Raw genomic sequence first — 26494 nt, forward strand, 5'->3', positions numbered from 1 at the left:
TTACAACATGTGGCATTAGTTTAAGTACCCCCACCTCCCAAGGTTTTCCTTCATTCAAAGTTATTTAATCATTTTTAGTCCACCGTTCATATCTCCAATAGTCATCCCTTCATTTTATGTAGCTTCTTACCTGAAATTTGTATCATACATTCACTATCTACCCCAACATTGACAAACCTAAATGTATTTTAAAAAATATAGCAATCTTGCCCTTACAAAATTCAAAGTACTAGTGGAATAAGCATCCATATACCAATTGGCATGAAGTGTAAGCTGTCCCAATTTAGTTAACTTCCTCTATCATATTCAAAACCCTCAAGCAATCAGTTTTTGGGCTAAACATTTGAGCAAAAGGATATACATGTCTTCCAAAAATCTGCATAAAGCCAACTACAGTTGGGGATTACTGAGTTATATCAAAATTGATATGGTATACCCATATACAGTAGTGTCTTATGTCCAAAATCTAAATGGTGCTATTCCCAAATTTTCACAAAAAAGACCCACTAATACTATAGTAGATTTTGGATGTGGTCCTCCAATCCGCCAGTGGTAACTAGTGTGCAAGTGTGATAATCAAATCCATTCATCTGCAAATCTAGTTGAGAAGCATGTCAACTCACCTACATCCATACACAAAAAAGGCAAGTTAGGACTAGGACCTTTTAATGTGGGACTGCAGGCCTCCATGCTGGCACACAGTTGCTATCCATGTCACCCAACTTGATTTGCATTAATTTTCATCGTGGCACATAAATTTCCAAAAGTATTCAGTAGATGTTAAAAAATTCCATAAATGGCAGTAAAGATAATTTGTAAATGAAAATAAAAATCTTCAACAAATGGCAACAAAAACTCTTGGTAATTAAGATTATAAACAAGACCGATTTCTGCATAGTCATATGATGATATTCAATAACTGGTAGTAATCAACTTTATTAAGTGGTAGTAAATACTTTTGGTAACCCAAACTAGAAGTAAGTGTGGTTCTTGTGGTCCTTTGTACCAAATCCATCTATCCGTGCTTAGTTTTATAGCTATTATTATCCAAGCTTCTTTTACACAGTATGTTCGAGGAGAGGACAGCTACATATCTAGTTCGTATATCCATTAAATGTGATCGATATAATTCCTTGCTTTTTCACATATATCTCTGAGTCTAAATAAATCCGAAGGGTTCTTTTCATGGCAGTAGAAAAGCATCCACATATACTCTGCCATCCTATAAATACTAACTAGAGAAGAGGGACCTTCTTATGGCGTTGATGAAAATGATGGGTCTATCCAATAGTACCTTGATGTTGATGACCACGGAGGGGACTCGTCCCATTACTCTGGTTTTTCTCCCACTTTTATGTAGGGTCTCACTTATATCAACCCAAAGGTACTAGTAGGGACTTAGAAATGTTAAGGGTGGTCATTGCACTTATGCAGCGCTCTCATCCTGTTCATATGAGTTTGTTGTTGTAAATCAGACGATCGAAAAACCCATATTCTATGCGAAATGTTATGGGCACGAGGTCCACATCGACCAGCAGTGTCTAGTTTGCAGTAGAAGGAGTGTTCCTTTCTAGTCGGTGTCTCAAACAATGCTCTTTGTTCCCCGTGAATGTCTTAATGCAGATAGTCCTTATTACTCTAGGTCTTTCTCAGGCTGGTGTCACCCTCGACCATCACTGAGTCGACTATTGGTAAGGTCTTTGTGGTATGCGTTCAATCGAGCATAATATGCATTTGTAGATCTTAGCATGTGGACTTTACCACCTCTCGTTGTTCCTTCAACTACATTCTAATTGTTAGATTACTGCCTCCCTATTTCGGTTAAAATTAGAATAATAACTTGACATTGAGTATTATTCTAACAACGATGACATGTAAGCTAGTGTGGTCGAGTTTATCATGCCTACCATCGATCACTAATCAAAATACACCAAAGCCGCTCTAGTCGAGGGATGCAAACTGATCAATAGTGCATTGCACTGGGGTTCGCAAAAGGAGCTCACTGCTAGTAGCGCAGTATGTCCTTGCTCCTTTTTTGAGATAGGGCTAGGGACAACATCTCAGACCCGGAATGCAAGCAAGCCGTCATGACTCCAGACAATGTAAGCCTGTACTAGGAGTGCTCCATACGTGGAGTTTTCCATCTAGAATAAAGAGTGTCTTTGTTCCAACATTAGCACAACTTTGGGAATGTGTATGTCTCAATGACATCATGCTCGCCAGCTCTGGGCACAATCTCATCTCAGAGTCACTGGTCTTGAGGAAGGCACCACTGTTCGGCCTCTGTCTGATTATAAGGTCTCAATAGACTCAAGCAAGGGAAAGATGTATAAGCTTGGCTCGTCTACTCGCGTATTTTCAGGTAATCACTTACCCGTGGGAGGTCCATGGTCGCCATTTTGAACTATACTTTGCCCATCAAGACAAGACCGAGCAAGAGAAGCTTGCTCTTGCCACATTGCATTTGCAGAAGGATGCTCTAATGTGGTGGTCTTTGTCACAAACAAGAAAAGAGCCTATTCATGAATGGGCTAAGTTCATGGAGCAACTGAAACGAGGCATGAAGAGAACCTAACCTTTCATTGGGAGAGGTTTAGGTAGTTCGATAATGAGAGTAATGTAGATTTTACAGCCAAATTTTGGAAACTCTCTCTAGAGTTACCCGAAAAGAGTGAGGAAGATAGCAGAAAGAAGTATTTAGTAGCCTTAAGCCCAAAAGTAAGGTACGAGGTTGAAATGTTTAACCTGACCATGCTTAAGGACCTCACTAAACTGGCTGAAATAGCTGAGAGGAAATTGAATCCTTGTAAACCCTTCAATAAGGATGGTGGGTCATCATCTAAGACCAACAATATACCCACTTTTAGGAAACCAAACCGGTTTAAGAATAATAAAGGGAAGGGCAAAGCTCTTGTAAGGAATGTGAACAGCCAATCACGTCCTGGATGGGTGCCATTTCCTTCTATGATGGACGAAGAGAAGAGGAAGTTGATTAAGGAAGGAAAATGTTTCAGGTGTAAGAAACATAAGCCAGGGCACGTTGGTGTGGGTATATCTCCTTCACAACAATTTGCTCTTCTCTTGGAGAGTATCAAGCAGAACATGATATTTTGGAGTTCACCTAGACTTGATCTTGCTTGTTTCCCGATAGTTGTTAACCAGGTACTGCTGGCCACAGTCCAGTCTCTATTTGTTCATGTTGATGCCACTCTAAGGAATTCATCACCCACCTCAAAAGAAAAATAAGGAATTTCTTGTGGAGTGAGCTTGATGGTTTGGTAGATACTAGAGCCAGAATGGATTAGGAGGCTGATTCTCCCCACACAAGAAGACAAACTCAATATTATTATCCAAATTTGTCGTGTAAGTCCTTGCTTTGCAAGTTTATGGTCAGAGGGATTTTGCGAGGACATGATTCTTGGAAAAATTCCTTCATTTGTTGCATACAATCCTCCTCTTACTCCTCGGGTGGGGAGTGGATGGATAGTACTAGGTGGATCTCTACCTTGAAGCATCTTAAGGTTCCTTCCTCCCCTCTTGTTGCTATCATCTTAAAAGCTTGGAGTAGCTTCAAGATTAATCTTTGGAGTATACCTCATCCTTCTTTGAAAGTGGAATGACATCATACTTGGATGTTCATCGTAGGCTTCTTGGTACTTTTGGTAACATGTAGTGGTCCAAGCGGGAGAGAGGATCCATTTCCTCTATGGCTTCTTGGAAGAAATTCAAAAACCATGATCGTAAGTTTTAGTTGGTAAGACACCTCAGAGGAATTGAAAGAAGAATTAAGTAGACTAATACAACCCTACCCATGGATTGGGTTTTCACATATGAGAAGCATTGACATTGCTCTATTTGGCTTGAGGCATTTACGAGATCATGCATTTGTGGATGTTTTTGGATCATGTGGATCAATGTTGTCTTCAGGTTGGTACGAAGACCCAATCCCCGATCACATTCCTTGGGTTCATGGAGGATTTGTGTTATGGAGGTGTCACCACCATAAAGTATTTGTAGTGGGACCTCGGGGAATTGACACAAGCAATCATGAAAAGAGCCTCCCTTTCTTTTGCTACATGGTTAGCAATGCCAGGAGGTTTTAGCTCAATCTTAGGGCATGGAAGCTCACCAAAGCTCTCCATAGGGAGAATTCTCAGACTTTTGCAGTCTTGCACAAAGTTGTTTAGAGAAGAATTTGGAAGTCCCTCAAAAATAAAAAAATCATTGTTTTCCTTTGGCTTTCTATTCATGGAGGGATCACAGTGAGCCTATCGAGGTCCAAGTTTGGATCAACTCCTACTTGCCCTCACTACCTTTCTCGTTGAGGAGTCCATTTAGTACTATTTATTGGATTATAGACAAGCGAGGTTATTTTGGAAGGGAATTCTAGACTCTTGAGTACTTTTGTTCTTAATGATCTTTGGCTTGGTGGCTAGGCTCTCTTTCAGGGCATCGAAGTTTATGAGATGTATGACTCTTCTTGGGCTCTTTCAACTTGGTGACACTTAAATGACTCATGCTCTTTGGATGATGTTCCCTAGTCTCCTTACAGATCTGCACATGTCCTGCTAGATACCTTTTGGGATAATCTTAGTGATCTTTCACATGCTTGGTGGCTTGGCTCTCTTTCGGGACATCAAATTCTCTTCTTGGGATCTTTTGGCTCGCTAACACTTTGTTGAGGCATGCTCTTGGGATGATGTTCCCCATTATCCTTACAGACCTACACATGCATCCGTGGATACTTTTTGGGCAGTCTTAGTAAGCATTTCAACGTGGCATATTTGGAGACCAAGATGCACAGAGGCTCTTGATGGCTCTTAAGTCCATCCTTCTCACACATTGGCTAGTATTTGGACAGACACTATATGCACCTTAATGGCCATTTGGATGACCAGATGAGCACATAGGTGTCTCCCTAGGTGGAAAGGACTATTTTCTTAGGGAGTGGAGTGGCTATCCTTTTTTTTGGGAGTCCACCACAAGTTTGAGGTGGTATTTTCAGCCTCAACCTTGGTTCTTTACTAGCAAGAAGAGCAGGTTGTTTTCCGTCTCAAGGTATTTTGTTTATCATGCTATGCATGATGTTTTTCCACCACAAGCATTGCTCTTAGGGTTTTTGAATACTTAACAGAAGTCTTTTCATTGAAAAAAAGAGCCCACAAATCTCAAACGGACACCTAACATGGTACTAATCGAAACAAACTAATGAGAGACAAACAAACGTTCAAACAACAAAAACCTATAAATCTCAAATAGACACCTAGCACACTACACCGACTGTCAATCAACTAAAAGGAAATACACAACAGGGTACATGGATGATTAACAAATCAAAAGTGAAGGCCAAACCCTACTCATAGCTTGTGATAGGCTTCCTCAAATGCTTGACAATGTAGGCATATAAATTCACCTTGTGATACTTGCTTAGACGCTCCTTCTACCTACAACAACAAAAACACATAAGACAACTAAAAGCCAAAAATAAGTCACAAACCGTTACTCTAAAGAATTGCCCCACTTATCAGCACCATCTTTCTTCTTCACCTCCTGTAATTTGTCAACACAACAACATGATTCATAACACTCTTAAAGCATTCTGACTTAAACACGCCAAAGGAAACTTGAACATTCTCGAAACAGTGTGTTTAGACATTATGATACGAGTAAGTGTCTTAAATAATGCCATAACACTGCTAGGAAGATAAAATGACTCATTGTTTGCTTTATGAACTTCTTCAACAATTTATTGAACCCTACAAGTCAAGATCCTCAACACAACTACTCATATCATAACCATACTTACTCTAATAGTCAAGCATGTTTTGATAACCATACAAGTCCATATCCTCAACACTTGTAGTGTTAACACATACATTTGCCCCTCATGGATACTACAAGCAAAGAAGATAGCCAAGTGTTTTAAACGTCCAAAATTTGAGCCCCACTAGTTGACAATGTGGTTTGTGTCTTTCCAAACATTTTTGGATGGCACCGGGGGCTGCCCCATTTTGTTTTACCCGATCAAATGTGTTGTTGGATGAGCCCCTGCGCAAACTTGTAAACGAAAAATAGACGCACCTCACACACACAAGCGCATGCACACACGTTCTTAGGAAACAACTATTCCCACTTACAACCGGTGTGCGCGGGGTGTGCGCCACCCTGCGAGTTCACACGTGCCATATGGCTGTACTTGTGCGACCAGGGCCCCATGTGTCCGGCTCGCCTAGGCCTGAGGCTCGGCCTCGGCTCGGCTCGCACCCCCCTCTCTAGTGGATGCCAGAACCTCTGCCGCACTGGGAAAGGGCATTTGGAGGGCGGTTCACGCCGCAGCAGAATCGCCCATGATCCATATTCGGGTCGTGGCGTGGCCAAACACCTCATCATCTCCTTGGTATGCCGTTGACGTATGACTTTCTCAGGAACAGGGGATGGCCATGGACACAGCTCACCAAAAATGTCCGAGACCGTGTCGATCCCACACTGATTACATTTAATGGGTTGGAATTGCCCACCAGTTCAAGGACATGCATGATCCAAGAAGATAACCATAAAATGGGTCAGGTGTCCTTGAAGAACAGTTTGGATGCGCTGGACAAAGATGTTGACTTGGGTGTTGCCACTTACGCCTCTCTCATGCGAGAATGTGCGAGTGCAAAAGCTCTGGTCGATGGAAAGCGTGTACACAAGCATATTATAAGAAGTGGACATGCAGACGACATCTTTTTGGGGGTTCTCATTCTACAGATGTATGGCAAGTGTGGAGCGCTTGAAGATGCAAGGGCATTGTTTGCCAAAGTAAATGAGCGAGGTGTGTCTTTGTGGAATTACATGATTGGACTACACCTTCGGAACGGGCAGAGCATAGGGGCCTTCCAACTCTTTGAACAAATGCAGCAAGAAGGGATGATTGCAGACAAGGTCACCTTCATCAACATTTTCACTGCATGTGCCAGCCTGACGTCCCTTGCAGAAGGCAAGCGATTGAATGCCCGCATTATATGCAGTGGATTTGACTCTGAAGTTGTAGTAGTGACCACCCTCATCAATCTGTATGGCAAGTGCGGTAACCTGGAGCACGCTCGGAGGCTATTTAATGGAATGCCTAGACGAGATGTTGTCACATGGAATGCTATGATTGCAGTGTACACTCAGCATGGGCATGGCAAAGAGGCCCTCCAACTTTTAGCCGAAATGCAATTAGAAGGAATATTCCCAAACAGAGGTACCTTTGCCAGCATTCTTTCTGCATGTGCTAGCCAGGTGGTTCTGCACCAAGGTAAGAGAATGCATGCTCACATCGTACAGGCTGGCCTTGAGTTGGATTATGTTATTGCAAATGCCCTTGTTCATATGTATAACAAATGTGGCAGCTTGGTGGACGCGCAAAGGATATTTGATGCACTCTCAAAACTGAATGTTGTTGCATGGAGTGCCATGATCTCTGCATATGCCCATCACGGGTGTCTGAAGGAGGCCCTCACTCTTTTAGAGAGAATGCAGCAGGGAGGTTTGACCCCAGACAAGGCAAACTTTGTTTCCCTACTGGATGCATGTGGTAGTCAAACTGCCCTGGCTGAAGGCAAGCTGATTCATGCCTTGATTAGAGATAGTGGTTATGAAAGAGATGATTTTATCGCTAATGCTCTTGTCAGCATGTATGGTAGGTGTGGCAGCATAGAGGATGCCCGGGGGCATTTTGACAAGATGCCTGAGCGGAATGTGGTCTCTTGGAATGCCATGATCACGGCTTATTCCCAAAATGGACATGGCAAGGAAGCCTTACAACTCTTTGATCAAATGCAGCAAGGTGGGGTGATACCTGATAAGGTGACCTTCATCTGTGTTCTTGATGCATGTGCTACCCAATCAGCCCTCCCTGAGGGCAAGTCTTTGCACACACTTGTCCTACTTAGTGGATTTGCAGCAGATGTTGTAGTAGGAACTGCCCTAGTCAACATGTATGGCAAGAGTGGCAGCCTGGGGGATGCACGCCTCATATTCGACCTTATGCCTGAGCGTAATGTTGTCTCATGGACTGCCATGATTGCAGCATGTTCTCTGCATGGGCATGACAGGGATGCCGTCCAACTCTTTGACCAAATGCTACAAGAAGGAGTGTTACCAGACAAGGTCACTTTTTTGAATGTAATTTGTGCATGTGCCAGCCAAGTGGCTCTTAGCGAGGGAAAGCTTGTGCATCTTCGTTTCAAATACAATGCATTTGAATCAGATATAGTTGTTGCAAATGCCCTTGTCAACATGTATGGTAAATGCGGCAACACCGGTGCTGCTTGGAGTGTGTTTCAGAAAATGCGGTTTCGAAACCTAGCTACATGGAATGTTATGATTACTGTCTATGCCCAACATGGACTTGGTAAGGAGGCCCTCTGTCTCTTTGCCCAAATGCGCCAGTCAGGGGTGATCCCAGACAAAGTTACCTTCGTAAGCGTTCTTTCTGCATGTAGCCATGCTGGTCTGGTAGATGAGGGTGTTGAGTGTTTGCTTTCCATGAGTGATAACCATTGTGTTACACCAACTTTGGAGCATTATGATTGCCTTTTGGACATGCTGGGGAGGGCGGGACAATTAAATAAAGCAGAAAACACAATTAACAAGATGCCGTTTCAACCTACTGCTGTATCCTGGATGACGATGCTTAGTGCCTCCAAAAATCAGCTGGATGTGGAGCGAGGAGAATGTGCTGCAAAGAATATGTTTGAATTGGATCCAAAAGACCCTGTTCCTTACATAATGTTATCGAATGTTTATGCCACCATTGGCAGGGCAGATGATGCAGAAAGCATTCTGAAGGAAATGTTGAAAGGGATAGGACCTTATATGTGTCATCAAGGTGCAAAAACTGAGGCAGAGGAGGGAGGTAGTTATGATGTGTTCATGCTTCAAGTTAACTCTTTTTGAGTTCAAGCTGTCTCTACCCGCTCTGCTAGAGTTCTTGTTTCACACCGTCTCTTAACATGCCTTCTGATGAGGTACTGCGATGAAGTTCAATTCCAGAATACATTATGGGCTTCTTAATAGATGCAGTTGCAGATGCAGTTTAGCTTTTGTCACACGCTTCCTTGCCATTCTCATGACATAGGTGGTGGTTTTCACCAGGAGGAATCATTTCTCGGCCCAATATGACAGATGCAGACTCGGAGCAGCCATTGAATATGCCCCTACAGAGGATACAAAACACAATGACAGTTTCTTGGTAGCCAATCTGATTGCCAAATAAACAGAACTTGCCACAGAATGCCCTAGCCAGGAGTTGGCTGACAATGTGAGTCTGCTCAACTCGAAAGCTTCTCAACCAATAGTCGACCCTGTGGATGCCAACTTTGTTGGATTCGTGCATCTTCAAGGATGGACCGAAGACATGATGGAATCTAGGGACACGGAATTTAGCATGGCAGCTCTCCAGGGATGGGTGTGCTACCCAAAAAGAGCTATGGTTTGATGTGACAAATCAAATGCGTGGTGCTAATTTTCTGTGGATCAAGCCATCGTGGCATAAGAAAACCAGACAGCAATGGAACATATCCTTAGCCTCTGATGTCAATAGAACATTCCATAAATTACTTATACAATCAATGAGTCAATCAACACACATCGAATGCAGCTTGCACCAGTGTTGTCAACATAAAGCTACAAACAGTTTTAGTTGACACCCAACATAAACACATGGTCTCATTCTGCTTGTGGTTCAGTTGGCAGGGTGGCTGCTCGCACTGACTATGTGGGCAATCTATCGAACAGCCCTTCATGGATGTGTGTTTCTGGGGGGTGGTGGCTGGCTTCAGATCTCTTCACGGCTCTGTGCTAAAAGGCATAAGTGTGCTCCAACTTGTCCTGATTTTTGCTTCCCCGACTTGAGCTTCGTCACCTGGTCATTGATTTGTGAAGTCATTGGCTACGCCCAATTTACCTTTGCTTCTCCTGTCGACTTCAGTGCCTTTTGCACTAGCATTCAAGGCGCACAGGTGTCCAGTGTCTTGAGTTGAATTCTTTCGGACAGGAACCGAAAAGAACTGTTCGCCGTTGCTTCCTTGACTTTGCTGGTGACATACTCCTGGCCCTGCAACCATGCATGCACCTTCGCTGAATAGCTCATTGTGGAAGGGTTGGCGGGGCCATCGTCCATGTGGGGAGCTTTAGTTCTGCAGCAACTTCGGCTTCGTTGATTGTCATCTCTTGATCCTTTGCTTGAAAGGTCTTTGATAGCTTTGAGGGCCATGTCCCCGTTGAAAGCCGCATTCAAGGGGGCTCAAAGAACTCATTTAGACCCTTTGGCATCCCATCTATAGAAGATGGCATTTGGGGGGAGGAGTATGCTTATAAAGTAATGCCATTCAACTTGAGGAATGTGACTTCAACCTTCCAATGATGGATCATAGAAACATTCCAGGAGTATTTAACAGAATTTTGTTCTATTCTTAGATGATTTTTGTATATAGACAAAAGAAGTTAGCCACCTCTGCTATCTCAAAAAGATCTTTAAGAAATGCCATGAAGTGGGGATTTCCTTGAATTTGGACAAGTGCTTATTTTGTGCTAAGAAGAGGAGGGTTATGTTAGGTCCTCCAGGACGATAAACCAGAGGGGAGGCTCGAGTCCTTTAATTGCCCAGGAGGCCAATGTCAGTGATGGTAAGGAATGGGGTCAGCCTGCCAAAAAGAGCATGATAGAACTGCTCACCAGGCAAAAGGTAAGAGTGACAAGAAAGGCCAAGTTAATGTGAAAGTGCAGCGGAATGCGAACAGCAACACCAAGCAAACTTGAACAGCAGGAAAAAATGCGACAGCAGACAAGACAGTTGACACCGAAGATCAGGGAAATAATGCAACAGAGGACAAGACAGTCAACACTGAAGATCAGGGAAAAACTAGCATGAGCTGCATAGGAAACCTCCAAGTACAAGACCACAACACCAGGGTTCAACTGTGCCTCTGGTCGACTGGTAACTGAGGCTGAACTGCACCTTCATGGACACCAAAAGCAGGTAGGAACTGCGCCTGCAATGTGTAGGAAAAAAGGGCCAAATAGCCCTCCCTATATATGGGGGCTGGGTGGGCTGCTGACATGGCCGACCAGGTCGAATCATTGGCTGATCCTACAGACTTGGTCAAGTCTGTTGACCTGACCCTGGTCAGGTCGGCCCTACGTAGGGTCCCAAGTCAGCCCTGAACGAGCCTTAGAATGGCCTCAAACCAGCCTCAAACTAGGCCCTGTGATTGAACCTCTAACTGTGGCAATTTGCCCTGCGTAGACCCCCTCCTCGAGCCAGGTGGTACCTATAGCTTCGAACCTAGCGGTTATCTATAGAATTACACTGAGAAGGACCCACTGCTACGCCTCCTCTGGACAGTAACACCCACATAGAAACCTTCCTTTTTGATTCTCTGCTTCATCCAGAAGGTAAGTATGGCAGCCCTTGTCGGGGGCCAGATCTATCAGAGACAGAGTGGGCTTGTGTAGAGAGGATTTAGGCTCCTATGCTTTCACGGATGATCTGCAGCAAGTCCTCAAACCCACATCAAATAGTTTTGGCTGAGTTCGGTGCATGCCCACTACAGCTCGATGCGGCGTTTCAGGTTATCACGTATCTCTACCAACATTGATAGTATGGCTTCTGCACCACATGGTGACGTCGGCTTCCTTGGTTGGACTTGTCCTCATCCATGGCATTTCCGGTAGAGGGTGACGAGGTGTTGGTATGCATGTACTGTGAGAAGTGCAGCGGAACTGAACATAAATGGAGAGAGAGAAAACCACATAGAAACTGAATTGGAAAGGAGAGAAAGAGACAAGAGAGACTGCAAGGGATCTCATGACAAAACCCCTCAATTGCTAGGGAAAACCTCGAATGATATAGGCACACAACTAGGGCTCCAAGAGAGGAGGAACAAATGAGAGAGGGGCCCTATATATAGGTAGCCCCCCCCATTTCTGTCAGGATGTGCTGACAGACAGACCAATACTTGCGGAAACAGAAAGATGCACCAGCCACAATCGGCAATGAGAACATTGAAAGGAATATTGCGTTCTTGTAAGACAATGCACTATCTGGCAACAGAATCTGCTACTCATCCAGATTCCCACCACCCTCAAGTGGGTACTAGTGAACAAGGACTGATTGTTCAACTTGACCTAAGGCTGAGAGATTGATGTGGCCAGTGTGTCACTTTGCACCCAAGTGCAGGAGTGCATGTGACATTCCCTCCTTAACTTGGCAGTAGGTTCATTGCTTCCAAGTAGTCCGCCAATATCTGGGGAAACTCTTGGAAAAAATCTTTGTCCAACCACACTGCTTAATGGGTACCTCGACCACGGAACTTCGTGTAAAACTCCCGGATCCTGCGTCCCGACCCATGCTTGAATTTATGAAGAAGGATCTGTTCTGGCTGCATTACTTAGGCTTCATCACGAACTTCAGGTTATTGCTAGTTAGAAATGTTTGAAAGAGGAGGTCCAAAATATGGCTTCAACCAAGCTACATGAAACACATTGTACATAGTCCAATTGTCTGGAAGGCGTAACTTCATTGAGACATCGTTGATCTTTTGAATAATAGGCATTGAATAATGGTCCGAAGCTCCCAAAGGACAGCTTAGGGTATCGCTTGCCCACCTGCTTCAATCTTTGCTTGATAATGCGTAAATACACCCATTGCCTCTCTTTATACTGGACATCTCGTCCAGATTTGTTAGCTTGGCGTGTATACGATGCTTGAGCTTTGGCGATGCGGCTTTTCACGGACTCCATAATCTTTGCCATTTCGGTAGTTTTGTTGGCTTCAAGAGATGGAGACACCATATGGGTGAGTGATGTAAACCGCCGTCCAAATGCCGCTTCATAAGATGTGTGACTAATACTCAAAGAATAGGTATCGTTCAGAATGGCCTGCACAAGTGGAAGAAACAACTTCTACTTTCCTTGAGCATCATAACAATATGCTTTCAAAATATCAAACACCATACCATTATACTTTTTTGTTTCGTCGGTCGATTGCAGAAGGAAAGTGCTGGACATCTGGAGCTTAGTACCAAAATTATCAAACAAGGCTCGCCAACTTGGCGTCCTTGTCGGATGTGATGGTCTTTGGCAACCCTCTAATGGGATACCAATACTTGATAAACAAGCGAGCTACATCTTGAGCGCTGGCCGTTTGTTTGCAGGGAATATGCATACAATATTTACTAAAGCGACAAACAATAGTAAGACATTGAGTATTACGTGTACCTACGGATGTTGGAAGTGGCTCCACGAAATCCATACCTATGTCCTGAAAAGGGCCGTCGGGGATTGCCAATGACATAAGTAAGCTTGCCGCTTTCTTATGGGAACCCTTGATCTTTTGGCATATCTGATAATTCAGAACATAGTCGTATACGTCCTTCCGCATCTTTGGCCAATTGAAATAGTGCTCTAACTTCTCCAAAGACTTGTTGATACCTTTATGACCACAGGTAAGGGCGTCATGGGCATCATGAAGAAGCAACTGCCGTTTGTCTTTGAGTACACATAATCTTTTCTTATAGAAAAGCCAACCGTCCTCTAATGACTAATGGCTTGGAGCAAGCGTCGTCGCTAATTAGAACTGCGTGCCAAACTTTGTGGACACCGTGTACTGTGCCTTCATGTTATTAAGATCCTTTCCTTTGATTTCGAGCACAGTGGCCTGCTCAATGGTCTGGATGGAACCTTTCCGACTGAGAGCATTGGCAATGGGGTTGTTTTTGCCGGAAACGTACTCGATCATTCTCCCAAACTGCTGGAATATCTGGCTCTACCATTGTTGCTGATCGCTCCATTGTGCACTAGGCATTGTCCAAAGCCACTTAAGGGCTTGGTGATCTGTCTTAACCATGAAAGTCTGTCCGTATAGGAAAGGCTTCCAATGTTTTAATGCCTGGATGACACCGAGGAGCTCTCTATCATAAACTAAATAGTTCTTTTCGGCATCGTTAAGCTTTCTGTTGTAATATGCCACGGGCCTGCCTTCTTGTTGTAAAATTGCCATGATGGCGACATTGCTAGCGTCTGTGATTATCAGAAATAGATCATCCCAAGAGGCAATCTTCATAACTAGTGTTGTCGTGGCTAGCCATTGCAAGTCATGGAAGGCTTGCAAAGCTTTGCTTGTGACTTGAGCTTTTTGTCTGCGTGTCTTTACCCCCTTGAGTAAATCTGTAAGAGGGGTTGCATGTGTTGAGAAACCATCCATGTGTGAGTTGTATGCTTGACACAAACCCACAAAGGATCGGATCTCCTTAGGAGTTGTGGGGACAACCCAACTTGTGATATAAGGATATCATCGAGAAAGATGAACATGCACTTCCCAATATACTCTGCAAATACTCGTGACATCATCTTGTTGAATGTTGATGGTGCATTCTTCAGACCAGAGGGCATGATTTGAACTTATAATGAGTTGGCTCTGTTCGGAAAGCTGTCTTTGGGATGTCAGCTTCAAAAATTCAGACTTGATGGTAGCCACTCTTGAGGTCAATCTTTGAGAAAAAATTTGCACCATTGAGTCGTTCCAAGATGTACTCGATGCGGGGCATAGGAAACTTGTTGCTGACTGTAAGCTTGTTGAGTGCTCTGTAGTCGACACATAGTCGTGTGGAGTTATCCTTCTTTGCCACAAATAGAATGGGTGTAGCAAAAGGGGAAGAAGGAGGTCTAATAAACCCTGCGCGCAATAATTGAGATAATTGCTGCTCTAACTCCCCCTCCATAGACTTGGAAAGTCGATACGGCAACTTACTTGGAGGTGTCAAGTTCGGAAGTAGATCAATGCGATGGTCTTCCGGTCGGTTAAGAGGAAGTTGGGGTGGCAGATCATCCGTTGCATGATGTCTTGGAACTCTTGGAGTAGATCCACCATTGCTTGCCCCATCGGAGGAGCGGCTTGAATTGCAGTGATTTGGCACTAGACGTAGAAAAGTGCACATGTGGCACCCTTGCAGGCGACGCGACTTGCTTGAATATGCAAGATTAACGGAATCCTTGGTATGCTCCGATTGTTGCGTATCACGGCAGCTCAGGTAAACCTTCCACAACATTGGCGACAGACGAAGTAGGCACTTTCGTAGCCTTCTTGGCAAGCCACTTTGGACAATCCTTCTTGCCATGCCTAGCGATGTGGTGGCAATGAAGGAAGTGTTCTTGGTGGTACCGCTTCTGCTTGTCGGGCTCTAGATAGCCTCCTGTAATGCCTACTTTAGCCTTCTCATTCGGAGTCATCTTGGGCTTGGACTCCTTTTGACCAGAAGCTTGGCCGTCTTTCTTTTGGAACTAGTTGTCCTTCTAATTCTTACCCGTTGTGTTGTTTGACTGCTGTGGGGCTTTGGAATCTTACTGGACCTGCTTGGGCTTTCCCCCATTCAACATCATCTCCTGATTCTGTGTGAGAGTCAGCGCTCGCTCGTAATTCGGCGGGTTGAAGTTTCGAATGGTATAACGGACGGTGGTGTCCAATCCTCAAATGAATTGCTTCATCTTGGCGCTCTTCGTCACGCCCAACTGTTGCGCCAGCGTGATGACCTTGTTATTGTATGTCAACACATGCAAACCATTCTGGGAGAGACGAGAAAACTCATCCTCTAGGTTAAGCATATACTGGGGTGGGAGAAAACGGTCTTTGAGGTCGGCCACAAACGTAGCCCAAACGAAATTCGTCTTAAACATTGTTGGGCTAGTATGCTTACTAGTCCAATGTTGCCACTAGGTCATCGCCTCACCCGTAAGATGAGGGGATGTGAGGTGGACTTTGTCTTGCTCATCTTGAATCCGTGCTCACGAAAAATGAGCTACAAACTGATGCATAAATTGCAAAATTGCTGAATAGTCACACTTAACATCATACTTAACAAAATTTGGAGTGGATTGAGTGAGTGGTGTTACCTTTGTTGATGACGAAGTTGTGGCGGTGACGACTGCTACACTCAAACTTGCCTGCATAGCGGCTAACGTCAGTTTGTATTGAAGAAGCATCGCCTCCTTATCTAGCTTTTGTTGCCTCTTTGCCGAGCTCTGCGTGTTGCAGTGCCTCCTTATTCTTGCGTTCCTCATGTTGGTGATCTTTCTCCTCGTCAAAGTCTTCAAGGGCGAATCCTTTTCCTGACCCTTCCATGGCGCTTGATTGCGTGTCCTTTCCGGATCTCAACACAACCATACACTCGCGGTAGCCAAGTTGGATACAGACCGAAGCTCTGATACCAATGTAACATGCACGGTAATCTGATCATGTAATTCATAGCAAGAACTTTAAACCTTTAACAAGGAATTAGCATTGTACAACATAGAGAGAGAAAGGAGATGAGGGTAGAGAGAGATTAGAGTCGACAACCGATTGGGTCCTTGTACCCAATGAGAGCCCCCTCCTCCAATCAGGGGAGAATTTTCTTTATACTTTGGAGAACTGAGGAACACAAAGAACACTCTTCGAGAGAGCACTGAAGACGCTTCTGAAGAGCTCACTATGCACACATAGAACAGACCCAAAGACCTAAGGGGCAACGCCGACCAATACCGAGACCTTAATGCTATCCACACTGATGATGTAGGGCACTTCTGCAAGGCAAGGGAGAGGCTTGTGCTGACCATCGGAATGTAGGATTACTATGTGAGTGAGAGAGTGATAGATCCTATACGAGAGCTGAGAGATGACTGAAATAAGAGCTGAGAATGAGCTGTGTAAAACTGTAAGAGATAACTGAAAAGAGTTGTTGAAATAGACCCCAAACTTTACTCCGTTCATTGTCCCGACTCCCCATCTGATGCGTTGCAGGAACACCTTCCCAGAGGGTTGAACTGATGCCAACGGTTGAGGCTGGTCAGAGGGCCACTGGGGGTGAGTGTTAGGCTGTTCAGAGGGGGTTGAGGAGGAGCTCTAGGAGGATGAAGTGCTAGGAGAACTGAATGAGGAAAGAGGGCCTAGAGGCCCCCTATTTATAGGGCTTTTGGGGTTGTTTGGTTGGTCCCTTGGCCCCATAAAGGTAGCCCTAGGCCCCATAGATGGCAGCCCTAGGCCCCATGAATGGCAGCCTATGGAGGAGTGCAAGGTAGCCTATAAAAGTAGCCCTTCCCCTACCATTCTCTTGAGTCTTCACTTGTTCAAGCCTGAGGGGGCCCAGAAGGGCTCCTATCCTAGGCTGGACCTAAACCTAAGATGGAAACACTACCCTACGGTTCTCTAGTGGGTAATAGTGAACAAGGACCGATCTTCCGACTTAATCTAAGGTTAAGAGACTGACTTACATAGCTTGTTCCTTACTGTTCCTAGACAAGGGCTCATAAAGGGGTCACAACATACATACAGAGAGTTCAGCGTAGAGTTGTGTTACAAAGAATCAAAACATGAATGAATTTACAAAGACCTCAAGGTCATTCATTTGGCAACATGCCACTTGTCGATTCAACTAACTAAAATCTAGTTACACGCCACTAAAGGGCAACTTCTGGAGTCCTCGAAGCACTTGGCCACGCGAATGTCCTCCTAGATGCTTGTCAGGCTCCATAGCGCTTGGGCTTTCAACCCCACTTGATACTTGCAATAAATAACTAAAGCGCACAACCATGGTACCCATTAATGGTTAGCACTTTTGCATGCAAATAATCTCTAGACTAATTCTAGTCACAGTGGGCATCCCCATTGAACACATGTGCGCACATAACAAATATATATATATATAATATTCTCTGGTTGATTGGAGTCAACGCTCTTGATCATAATTAAGGGGGTTTTTACCAACAGTCGAGGAGCCTTAATTATGGCCAAGTCTCTCCAACTGAAGTTGGCACAACTCGATTAACTGTAGTTAACCCTCTTGGCGCATGCCAAGTCTCGTTGATCAAAGTCAACACTCTCTGATCGTAGTCAGATCTGTGGTTCTCTGGTTAACCGCAGTTAACCCTCTTGGTAATAAACAGTCTCCCTAATCGAAATCAGGCTTACTTAACCAGAGTCAAGTATCTTTGATCATAGTCAATTCTTTGACCATTAAAGGAACTCTTTGACCATAATTAACACAAATGGAAAACTCTTTAATTATGATAAAATAAATGGTTAACTCAATACTTTGACTTAGGATATTTATAGCTTGATGAGATCCCCTCGGCTTCTATTCAGTTAACCTCAACTGAAAAGCTTCCTTGTAAACATCTAAAAGCTGTGGATGATCAGACAACATGTCTTCATCCATCCACTTGGCATGCAATGCCGAATAAATCTTAAATTTTACAAGATACCTATAAAATTCCTTGCCTTGAGGGCCTTTGTATACAGTATGGTACACAATCTGCTCTGGCTAAAGGACCTTCTCCAGCTCATCCACGTCTGGTGGATCCTCTACTATTGGCTCTGCAAGCTTTGGCCCCTAGAATTTCTTTAGAAGACTCACATGGAAAGCATTGTGAATCCTCCAATGCTCTAGCAATGCTAACCTGTATGCAACCTCATTAATCTTTCTGTAACTCTAAAAGGGCCATAATATCTTGGAGATAACTTTGCATACATTTTTTGTTTGCCTTTAAACTTGTGAAGCCTAGCTTTCTTGAACTTCAAAAGTACCCAATCCCTTTCCTTGAGATCTAACTGTCTCCTATGCTTATTCGCAGCTCGTTTATGCTTTTCTTGAGACCTTTCAATTGCTGTCTAGACTTGGCTGAAAGCTGTCTAGAGGTCTCTCACAAACTAATCAATTGCAAATTTTTCATCTTTGGTCCTTAGGATAGGTGGTATAATCACCTTCTTATGGATGACCTCAAAGGGGGCTTTCCTTGTAGAGCTGTGAACTATATTATTGTAAGCAAACTCTACCAATGGTAGGTACTTTTCCTAGTCTGAACCTTGGTTACCTACATAGCATTTCAACATATCCAATGCTGTAGGACTTGCTCCCTCACTTTGACCATCTGCCTGGGGATGAAAGGAAGAAGAAAAATTCAAATTTGTCCTCCCCATATTATCAAATAAAGCTCTCTAGAATAGACTGGTCATTCTGGGATCTCAATCATTAACAATTGATTTAGGCATACCATGGTGCTTAAAGATCATTGCCATGAAAAGCTTAGCCATATGGTATGCCTTTATGGTTTTGCGAACTAGAATGAAATGAGCTTGCTTGTTGAATCTATCAATGATAGTCCAAATCCCATCATTCCCTGACTTTGATCTTGGCAAATAAAAAATGAAATCCATTGCAATACTTTCCCACGGTGCCTGAGGCATGGGAAGAGGCATAAGTAGGCCAGGTGACTTCCGTTTATCATCTTCACTTTTTGACATGTAAGGCATTCAGTTTCAAACTGATGTATATCTTTCCACATCCCTGGCAAAAAGAAATACCTCTCTAGTGCTTGGGTTGTTGCTGTGATTCTTCTATGCCAAGCATAGGGAGGTGCATGGCATTCTTCCAAAATCTTTTTTCTCATCTCCTGGGTGATGCATAGGCAGTCGAGCTATCTTTTAGGGAATAGTGACTAGTGGACTGCCCCTCTTGCATTTGCTATAAAATCTCACTAAAATTTGCATCATTAGCATATTGCTCCCTCATGTCATCCAGGTCTTGCTGATAAGCAATAGTCACATTATCGACCTGGGGTTTTTGGGACAAGGCATCTGCCACTCTATTCTGAACTCTTGGAGTATGGAAATCTGAAAATGGTACATTGGCAGCATGTTTGCCCATTTCATATGCTTCTTGGAGAGCTTTGTTTGAGTCAGAAAGTATCTTAGACTTTGGTGATCTATTTTAACAGCAGTAAAATCTGCACCCAAAAGATAATGTCTCCATGTATGGATGGCGTGAATTACAGCCAGCAACTCTTTCTCATAGATTCTCAAATATCTCTCTACATCCCAGAGTCTCCTGCTCTCATAGGCCACTACATGACCATTCTGATGCAATGCAGCCCCAACACATTGCCCACAAGCATTGCAATTTACATCAAATGGTTGATACAAATCTAGAACTATCAAGATTGGGCTCTGTGGTTAGCCTCTCTTTGAGTGTGGTGAACGCTGTCTTTTGTCGACTTCTCCTTTTAAAAGCTGCATTTTTCTTAGTAAGATCATGGAGTGGAGTGGCTATATCTGCAAAATGCTTGATAAATGTTTTGTAGTAAGAATACAGGCCTAGGAAACTTTGGACTTCATGCACAGATTTCAGCTTTGGCCATTCCTGAATAGCTTGGATCTTTGCGAGATCCATTCGTATCCCATCTTTGGATATTATATGCCCCAAGTAATGGATCTCTTCTGGGAATAATTCACTTTTCTTGCTGTGTGCATAGAGTCTTAGCTCTTGAAACATTGTGGCAAGATGTTCCTTATGCTGTTCTTCGGATTTAGAAAAAACAATTATGTCATGAAGAAGGTACCAATGAATTGTCCGTAGGGTTAGAAGATGTGATCCATCATCCTATTGAAAGTAGCTGGGGCATTAGTCAATCCAAACGACTTGCTATAGTGAAGAAAATGAGACCTACCCTAAGGATAGTGATTTGGGAGCTTTTCCTTTTTTGAGAAATTTGGCAATTGCCTCTACCCATGATTTACTACTAGAGAGTTTTGAATCTAATCAATCTCCATTGGGACTGGTACAAATACTACTGAGGGTATAAGAGAAGGTATCCAAGAAAAGAATTTGGTAGTTGTGAATTCGATGTGTTCTGCTACAAAGTAGCCTCATTTAAGGTCTTAAGACTTTGGTCTTGTGTCCATTGGGAGATCTTAGGCCACAAGTATGGCCATAGGAAGGATAGTTTGAGATCTTCCAGCATGTTAGGATCCACATGCAGTACAAGGTGTGTATTTTGATGCACAATTGAGAGACCATTTGGTAGGAAGTTGCTTCAGATTATGAATTTGTGTCAATGCACCTCTTTCTATACCAGTGTTGCCAATCATCAAGCCATATTACCTATCACGTCATTTTTCCACATCATCTTTGACTAGTCAATTGCCACATCAATCAGTCAAAGTCAAAGTGCCACATCCTCTACCATCTCAGCATTACCACGTGGCACCCAGGCATAGTTGCCCTTCCACTGGCACACTTGGCAGCCTGCATGTGCACAAACCTAACACCTCAGCATAGTGCCCCATAGGCACACCTCTTTCTAGGAACAGTCACATCATGTGAACACAGCGATCACATCATCATCACTAGCACTCTTTTTTCCCCTCCACCTAGATCAAATTGTATCTCTTGATCCAAGAAGAATTTGAGGGCACTCTGAAAAGAAAAAACGTTCGATTTTTCATGTTGTACACGCTCGTCACATCATGTGCACATTTTGGTGCAAGTATCATACACTTTTGAGGCTTGAAAACAAATCCACTTTTTGTATACACATCAGCCTCTACATCGATGCATTTGACCTAGTACCTAAAATGAACAAATAAAAGGAATTATTTGCTACTTTTTCATCGCTCGATGGTTGGTCTAGATCTAGTTCAGAGTACATTCAATCATCCATAGCAAATAGAACTCCAAAGTAGCCAATTGAAGCCATGCCAAAAAATTCCTAACTAGTTCCTACTAGTCCCTTTGCTCACATGCAGTTTCACATCATTACATTTCCTGAAACTCGGTGTTCCACAATAGTTTAGTGAGCAGACTTCACAGTGTTTAGAGGCATTGATCGACTAATTAGAGGGTAGATTGCACATGATTTGATTTTACACACACATGCCATCATTGTAAAGCCTATTTGGCTATTTTTTGGCATTGTGCACATCATTTGAGCCTTGTAAAGCATCTTGGCTATTCTCGGAATCATTTGCCACAAGCCTTGTAACATATTGGATTATATATTGCAGTTCTATCTTCATCGATAGTTCAAACTTCAGTTGATATAGTCAATGTATTATGGTTGATTCGAACAGTGATTTCACTAACACTTTGAGTACATTTCTTGCACCATGTCTACAACTAGAAACCTCAATTAAGAGGATTCTACTAAGCTAGACAGCTCCAATTATGGCACATGGAAATATTGAATGGAGACCATTCTTGTACTTTAAGACGAATGGGAGTGCGTCAATGGGTCTACAACCTAGACCATTGGACAATCCACCAGTAGCAAAATTGGCAGAAGAATTCCTAGGGCATGGGTTTTATATCCTGTAGCAAGGTGGTGAACAAAAGTCAAGAAAGGACATGTGGCACATTATCCCTCCCCCCCATTTATCCCCCCCCTTCCCACATCTCTCATGCTTTAACAACATTTTTCACCAATTTGGGGTCCATATTATGTGCATCTACTTTATGATATTTCTTTAATTCTCTTCCATGTGAGATAGATAGACCTCGAAATAGAAAAACCATCCAATCATCTTGCCCCCTCTTGGCATGATTGGATGGCTATAGTCATGGAAATTTACCTATTGGAATAGGCATGGGATGGCAGTTCTCCTTTTCCCATGTCCTTCACTTTCTTAAGAATCTATTTGCGCTATGATCATTAGCAACACCATGCTTTGTGGCGAGTGTTGGTATTATACTCACACTAATTGTTAACATCCATAGAGTATAGTCAAAAACTGCATGGTAATGAGTGATTAGAGGAGATTAGGCTTCATGATTTATTTCAATGGTCGCATCCATGGAAGGAGTACAATTACAGGCTTTATGGGTTTTGAGCCACAAATGGCTCAAGATTGACCTCTCCCATCCAGGTTTTGAGCATCACATCCGGGTTTTGAGCCTCAGATGGCTTAGGACTAAGATGGGTGAGGCTAACATAGGTGCTATTTGGGACTTGGTTAGGAGCTCCTCCTAATGCCCAGATTTCCCCAAGCACTCTTATATGGGCAACACAAGTGCTGAGAGGCGTAACAACAAAAGCCATAATAGAAGAGGGAAGGAAAGGATAAAGAAGACGCTTTACCACCCTGGTGCAAGAGCCTTGTGAATGTAAACAAAGGGAGAGTGCAAAAAGTAAAAGGGTTGTCCTCTCTTCAAAAGGTGACTTGTATAAAAGGCCAAATGGTTGACTTTGGTCTTCATTGTTATATGCACAAGTTTGGAATACAAGCTCCCTCTTCTCTTCCAAGAGTGTGTTTGGGTGTTCTCTTGTTTCCCTTGTAGTGCCTTTGTGTTTGCCACTCCATCCCCTTTCACTCTCTCCTTCCCTCCTCCTTCTCCCTCCCCTGTCCCGTCTCTTCTCCCCTTCTCTGTCTCCTCTCCCTTCTCCCCCTTCCCTCTTTCTCTCGTGGAAACACATTGCAACAATTTGAGAGCCGCTTGAGTGACACGTGGATGGCTCATGCTTTGCATTGCTCTCACAAGGAGTAGCTTGGAGTGGAGGCTCCATCAGCATTCCTTCAAGATCCCATGACACGTGTGTCACCATTGAGACTACACATCTTTGGTGCCATTGCTAGGGAGTTCAAGGTATGCTTTTGCATTGCATTTTACTTCTCTCATCATTTACCCATTGTACATTGTTTCAAGCTTAACTTGGAGCTTTGTTAGTGGAGTTGTAGGAGAGGAAAGAGTGAAGGAGTGTATGTTTGTTCAAGGTATGCTTTTGCATTTCATTTGCCTTCTCTCGTCATTTACCCATTGTACATTGTTTTAAGCTTAACTTGGAGCTTTGTTAGTGGAGTTGTAGGAGAGGAAAGAGTGAAGGAGTGTATGTTTGGATGGAAAAGAAATGAAAACTATCATTTTCTATTGGAAAGCATTTTTGAGTACGAGAAGCTTATTTTTCATGTTTGTTAGTGTTTTGAAGTGATAGGAAGGTAGTTTATAAGATTACTAAGGGGTGTGTGATAGAAAATCCTAACAAAAACACTGAAAAAAGGAGATGGAAGCTTAATTTTGAAATGGTTCTTGAGGGTGAACAACCCAACTTGTAGAAATATCTCATTCATGCACCCACAAAGTTGATGTTTTTTGCTCTTTTTTGTTTAGTATAAGTGATTTAGGTGGTGCATAGCAGCCACAAACTCTCAGAGCTGGCACAAAAACTTAAAAATCACCAATTAGAAGTCAGAAAAATTTGTGTTCCCACATATTTCCTATCCCCACAAGTCATCACCATAGTGTTAACCTGCCAACCCATCACCATAGTGTTATCCCCACGGTCAAATAGTTGTTGACCCCCCGGCTTAGTCCTTATCCCCATGACCTAACTTCTGACCACCGTCTAACAAGCCATCTTAATTAATACATGCCAGAATCAATGATCCCACCAGTCTAACAGTCGTTGACCCATGACCTTGAGCTTATGCCCACGATCCATTTTCTTACTGTCAATCCCGCACCGCCACTATACTCACATCCTGTCGAGACAAATAACCCATCGAGACTGGCACCCAAGGTCTATCCCTATGACTGTTGCCATACTATCAACCCTGTGCACATCACTATACTCACATCCCACCATCATTAACATCCCACCACCCGCAACCTTAGTGCTAACCCCATGACCGCGGTCATACCACCTACATTCCATCCACCAACATGTGTCACTTTCCATTCCTATGCTAGTTGCCTTAACTCCATCCCTATGCCTGTTGCCTTAGCCCTATCCCCATGATCATTGGTATATCTCTGGAGTAGTCAAAAAATATAGAATTAAAATTTCAACCAGAGTGTACCACTTTAGAGATCTTATACATGCACTTGAGATCTAGAAGAATGTTGTCCAAGGAACCCGTGCCCGAGGACAGTGTTTTGAGCTACACTCAACCCACCTTTCTTCCTAGTTTGGGATTGGTCCAAACTAGAAGCTCGTCTCCTAGCTCTCACTTAGTGTTAGGGCCTCGACAGGAGGATCCATCTAGCTTTGATGAGATGGAGAGCTTGAACAAGTACATGCAAGACCCCACAAGTCCAAGGGCTTTTGAAGCCCCCTTCACTAGTTTGGCTCCACCCAACTTTCCTGCTCCTTCCGTAGTGTCCAGGTTAAGAGGTACGATCTCCAACATGTTTGGATGATTGGGCCATACAAAATTAGTAGACATGGAGAACCCCTTTGCCAATATGTCAGTGGAAAGTGAAGGCTAGCAACGACTAGATCCTGAGCCATAGTTAGGGACTAAAATTGACTTTTTGGACTCGGCAGCCATAGCTTTCATGAGGCATATGCATGGATGACAAAGAACCAAGGATAAGGGACTTTGTAGGATGAGACCCTAGCCGAGGAGATGTGCAAGGCTCTCATAGGGGGGATTCTTATGAAATTCCTACCTTCTAGATGCCCTCGACCTTTGCCGACTATGTACCATTATAAGTTCCACCCTATCACCCAATGCAAGGAATGTCCATGCAGATGACACGTGACCCATCGCCTCCTAGAGCTGCCTCCCATAGCTATTGTGCCAATAGATGTAGGGCTAGGTTCTTTAGCCCCAATGCAAGTACTACCAACTCAGTGGATCCCACCACCTGGGCCGGCTTGAGGCCAACTCTACAACGTGTTAGGCCCACAATGGCACCGCCTCCACTAGCTTACCAAATGGTACTATCAAATGAGGTGATGCGCATCCTGGTGAATGCACTAGGAAGGGGTGCCACACCACCCCTGACTGTACCCATATTTCTAGACAGCACGGATCACTAATCCCTCGAGGAGTCAACCCATAGCCATCTCCAAGTTGATGACCGAATTCCTTGGGGAAGGAGATCTGTGGTCTCCCACATGGAGCGATTCGAGCAGATATGCGAAGCCTTTGGTGCTCCCGGAGATCTAGACATGGTTAATCGATTTGGCCTCAGTTTGTATGGCAAGGCAAGCCAATGGTATAGGGTTCTCAACCAGGAAGAAAAGGTCAATTGGGAGACGTTGGGAAAAGCATTCATTATAGTTTTTGCCCCCAATGGACATAAGTGGAGCACAATTAACGAGTTATATGAGGTGAAGTTAAATGACAAAGAATCCGAATTACATAGCTAGAATCAAACACCTCAATTCCCGTTGTGAAACATATGAGCAGATGAGCGACAAACGATTGTTGCCCCGCTTCCTCATCAAATTGGCAAACCCAAAGCTACATGACCACTTAATGGTTATGATTCCTACTTCCTTTGAATTGTGTAGCAAGGTGGCTATTTGCATTAGTGATAATATGATAGACAAAGCTACCTTGGACAAAACCATGACCCCATCAGAAGTATCACCATCTGTAAGGTCTTCTAGTCTGGAGCCTACCAAGAAGGAGAACGACGAGCCTAAGGGCTTGGATATGAGCGAGCTGGCCTCAAATCTACAGAATTAGCTAGGCCAGCAATGGAAGTCAGGGACCTCCAAGGAGGCACCGAGTAACCCCCACTTGTTTCCATGGAGAGATTGTGATGTGGGGTATGCAATGCAACCATCCCTCTAATGATTGCCCCCACCTTAGGGCAAGGCAAGCCCTCTACTGTGCACACTGTCATAAATGGGGAAACCATGACACCTCCCAATACAGATTCCCAAGGGCCCTACCCCAACCAATGTACCAAGCAAGACCCCCACTATCCCT

At 43.7% G+C, this 26494-nt stretch overlaps 1 protein-coding gene across 1 annotated transcript; it reads left to right on the forward strand.

The window, feature by feature from the left end:
- The first annotated feature begins 6486 nt into the window (after positions 1 to 6486).
- LOC147889685 (pentatricopeptide repeat-containing protein At3g63370, chloroplastic-like) lies at positions 6487 to 9600 on the forward strand. Its single transcript, XM_087391723.1, has 2 exons — positions 6487 to 8996; positions 9124 to 9600. Exon 1 carries the CDS (start codon positions 6535 to 6537, stop codon positions 8923 to 8925), a length of 2391 nt encoding a protein of 796 aa, XP_087247849.1. The 5' UTR covers positions 6487 to 6534; the 3' UTR covers positions 8926 to 8996; positions 9124 to 9600.
- The last annotated feature ends 16894 nt before the right edge of the window (positions 9601 to 26494 follow it).

Source organism: Dipteris shenzhenensis, chromosome 20, assembly GCF_047967505.1.
Source record: "Dipteris shenzhenensis isolate YYH24624 ecotype China chromosome 20, Dip_SZ_1.0, whole genome shotgun sequence".
NCBI lineage: Eukaryota > Viridiplantae > Streptophyta > Polypodiopsida > Gleicheniales > Dipteridaceae > Dipteris > Dipteris shenzhenensis.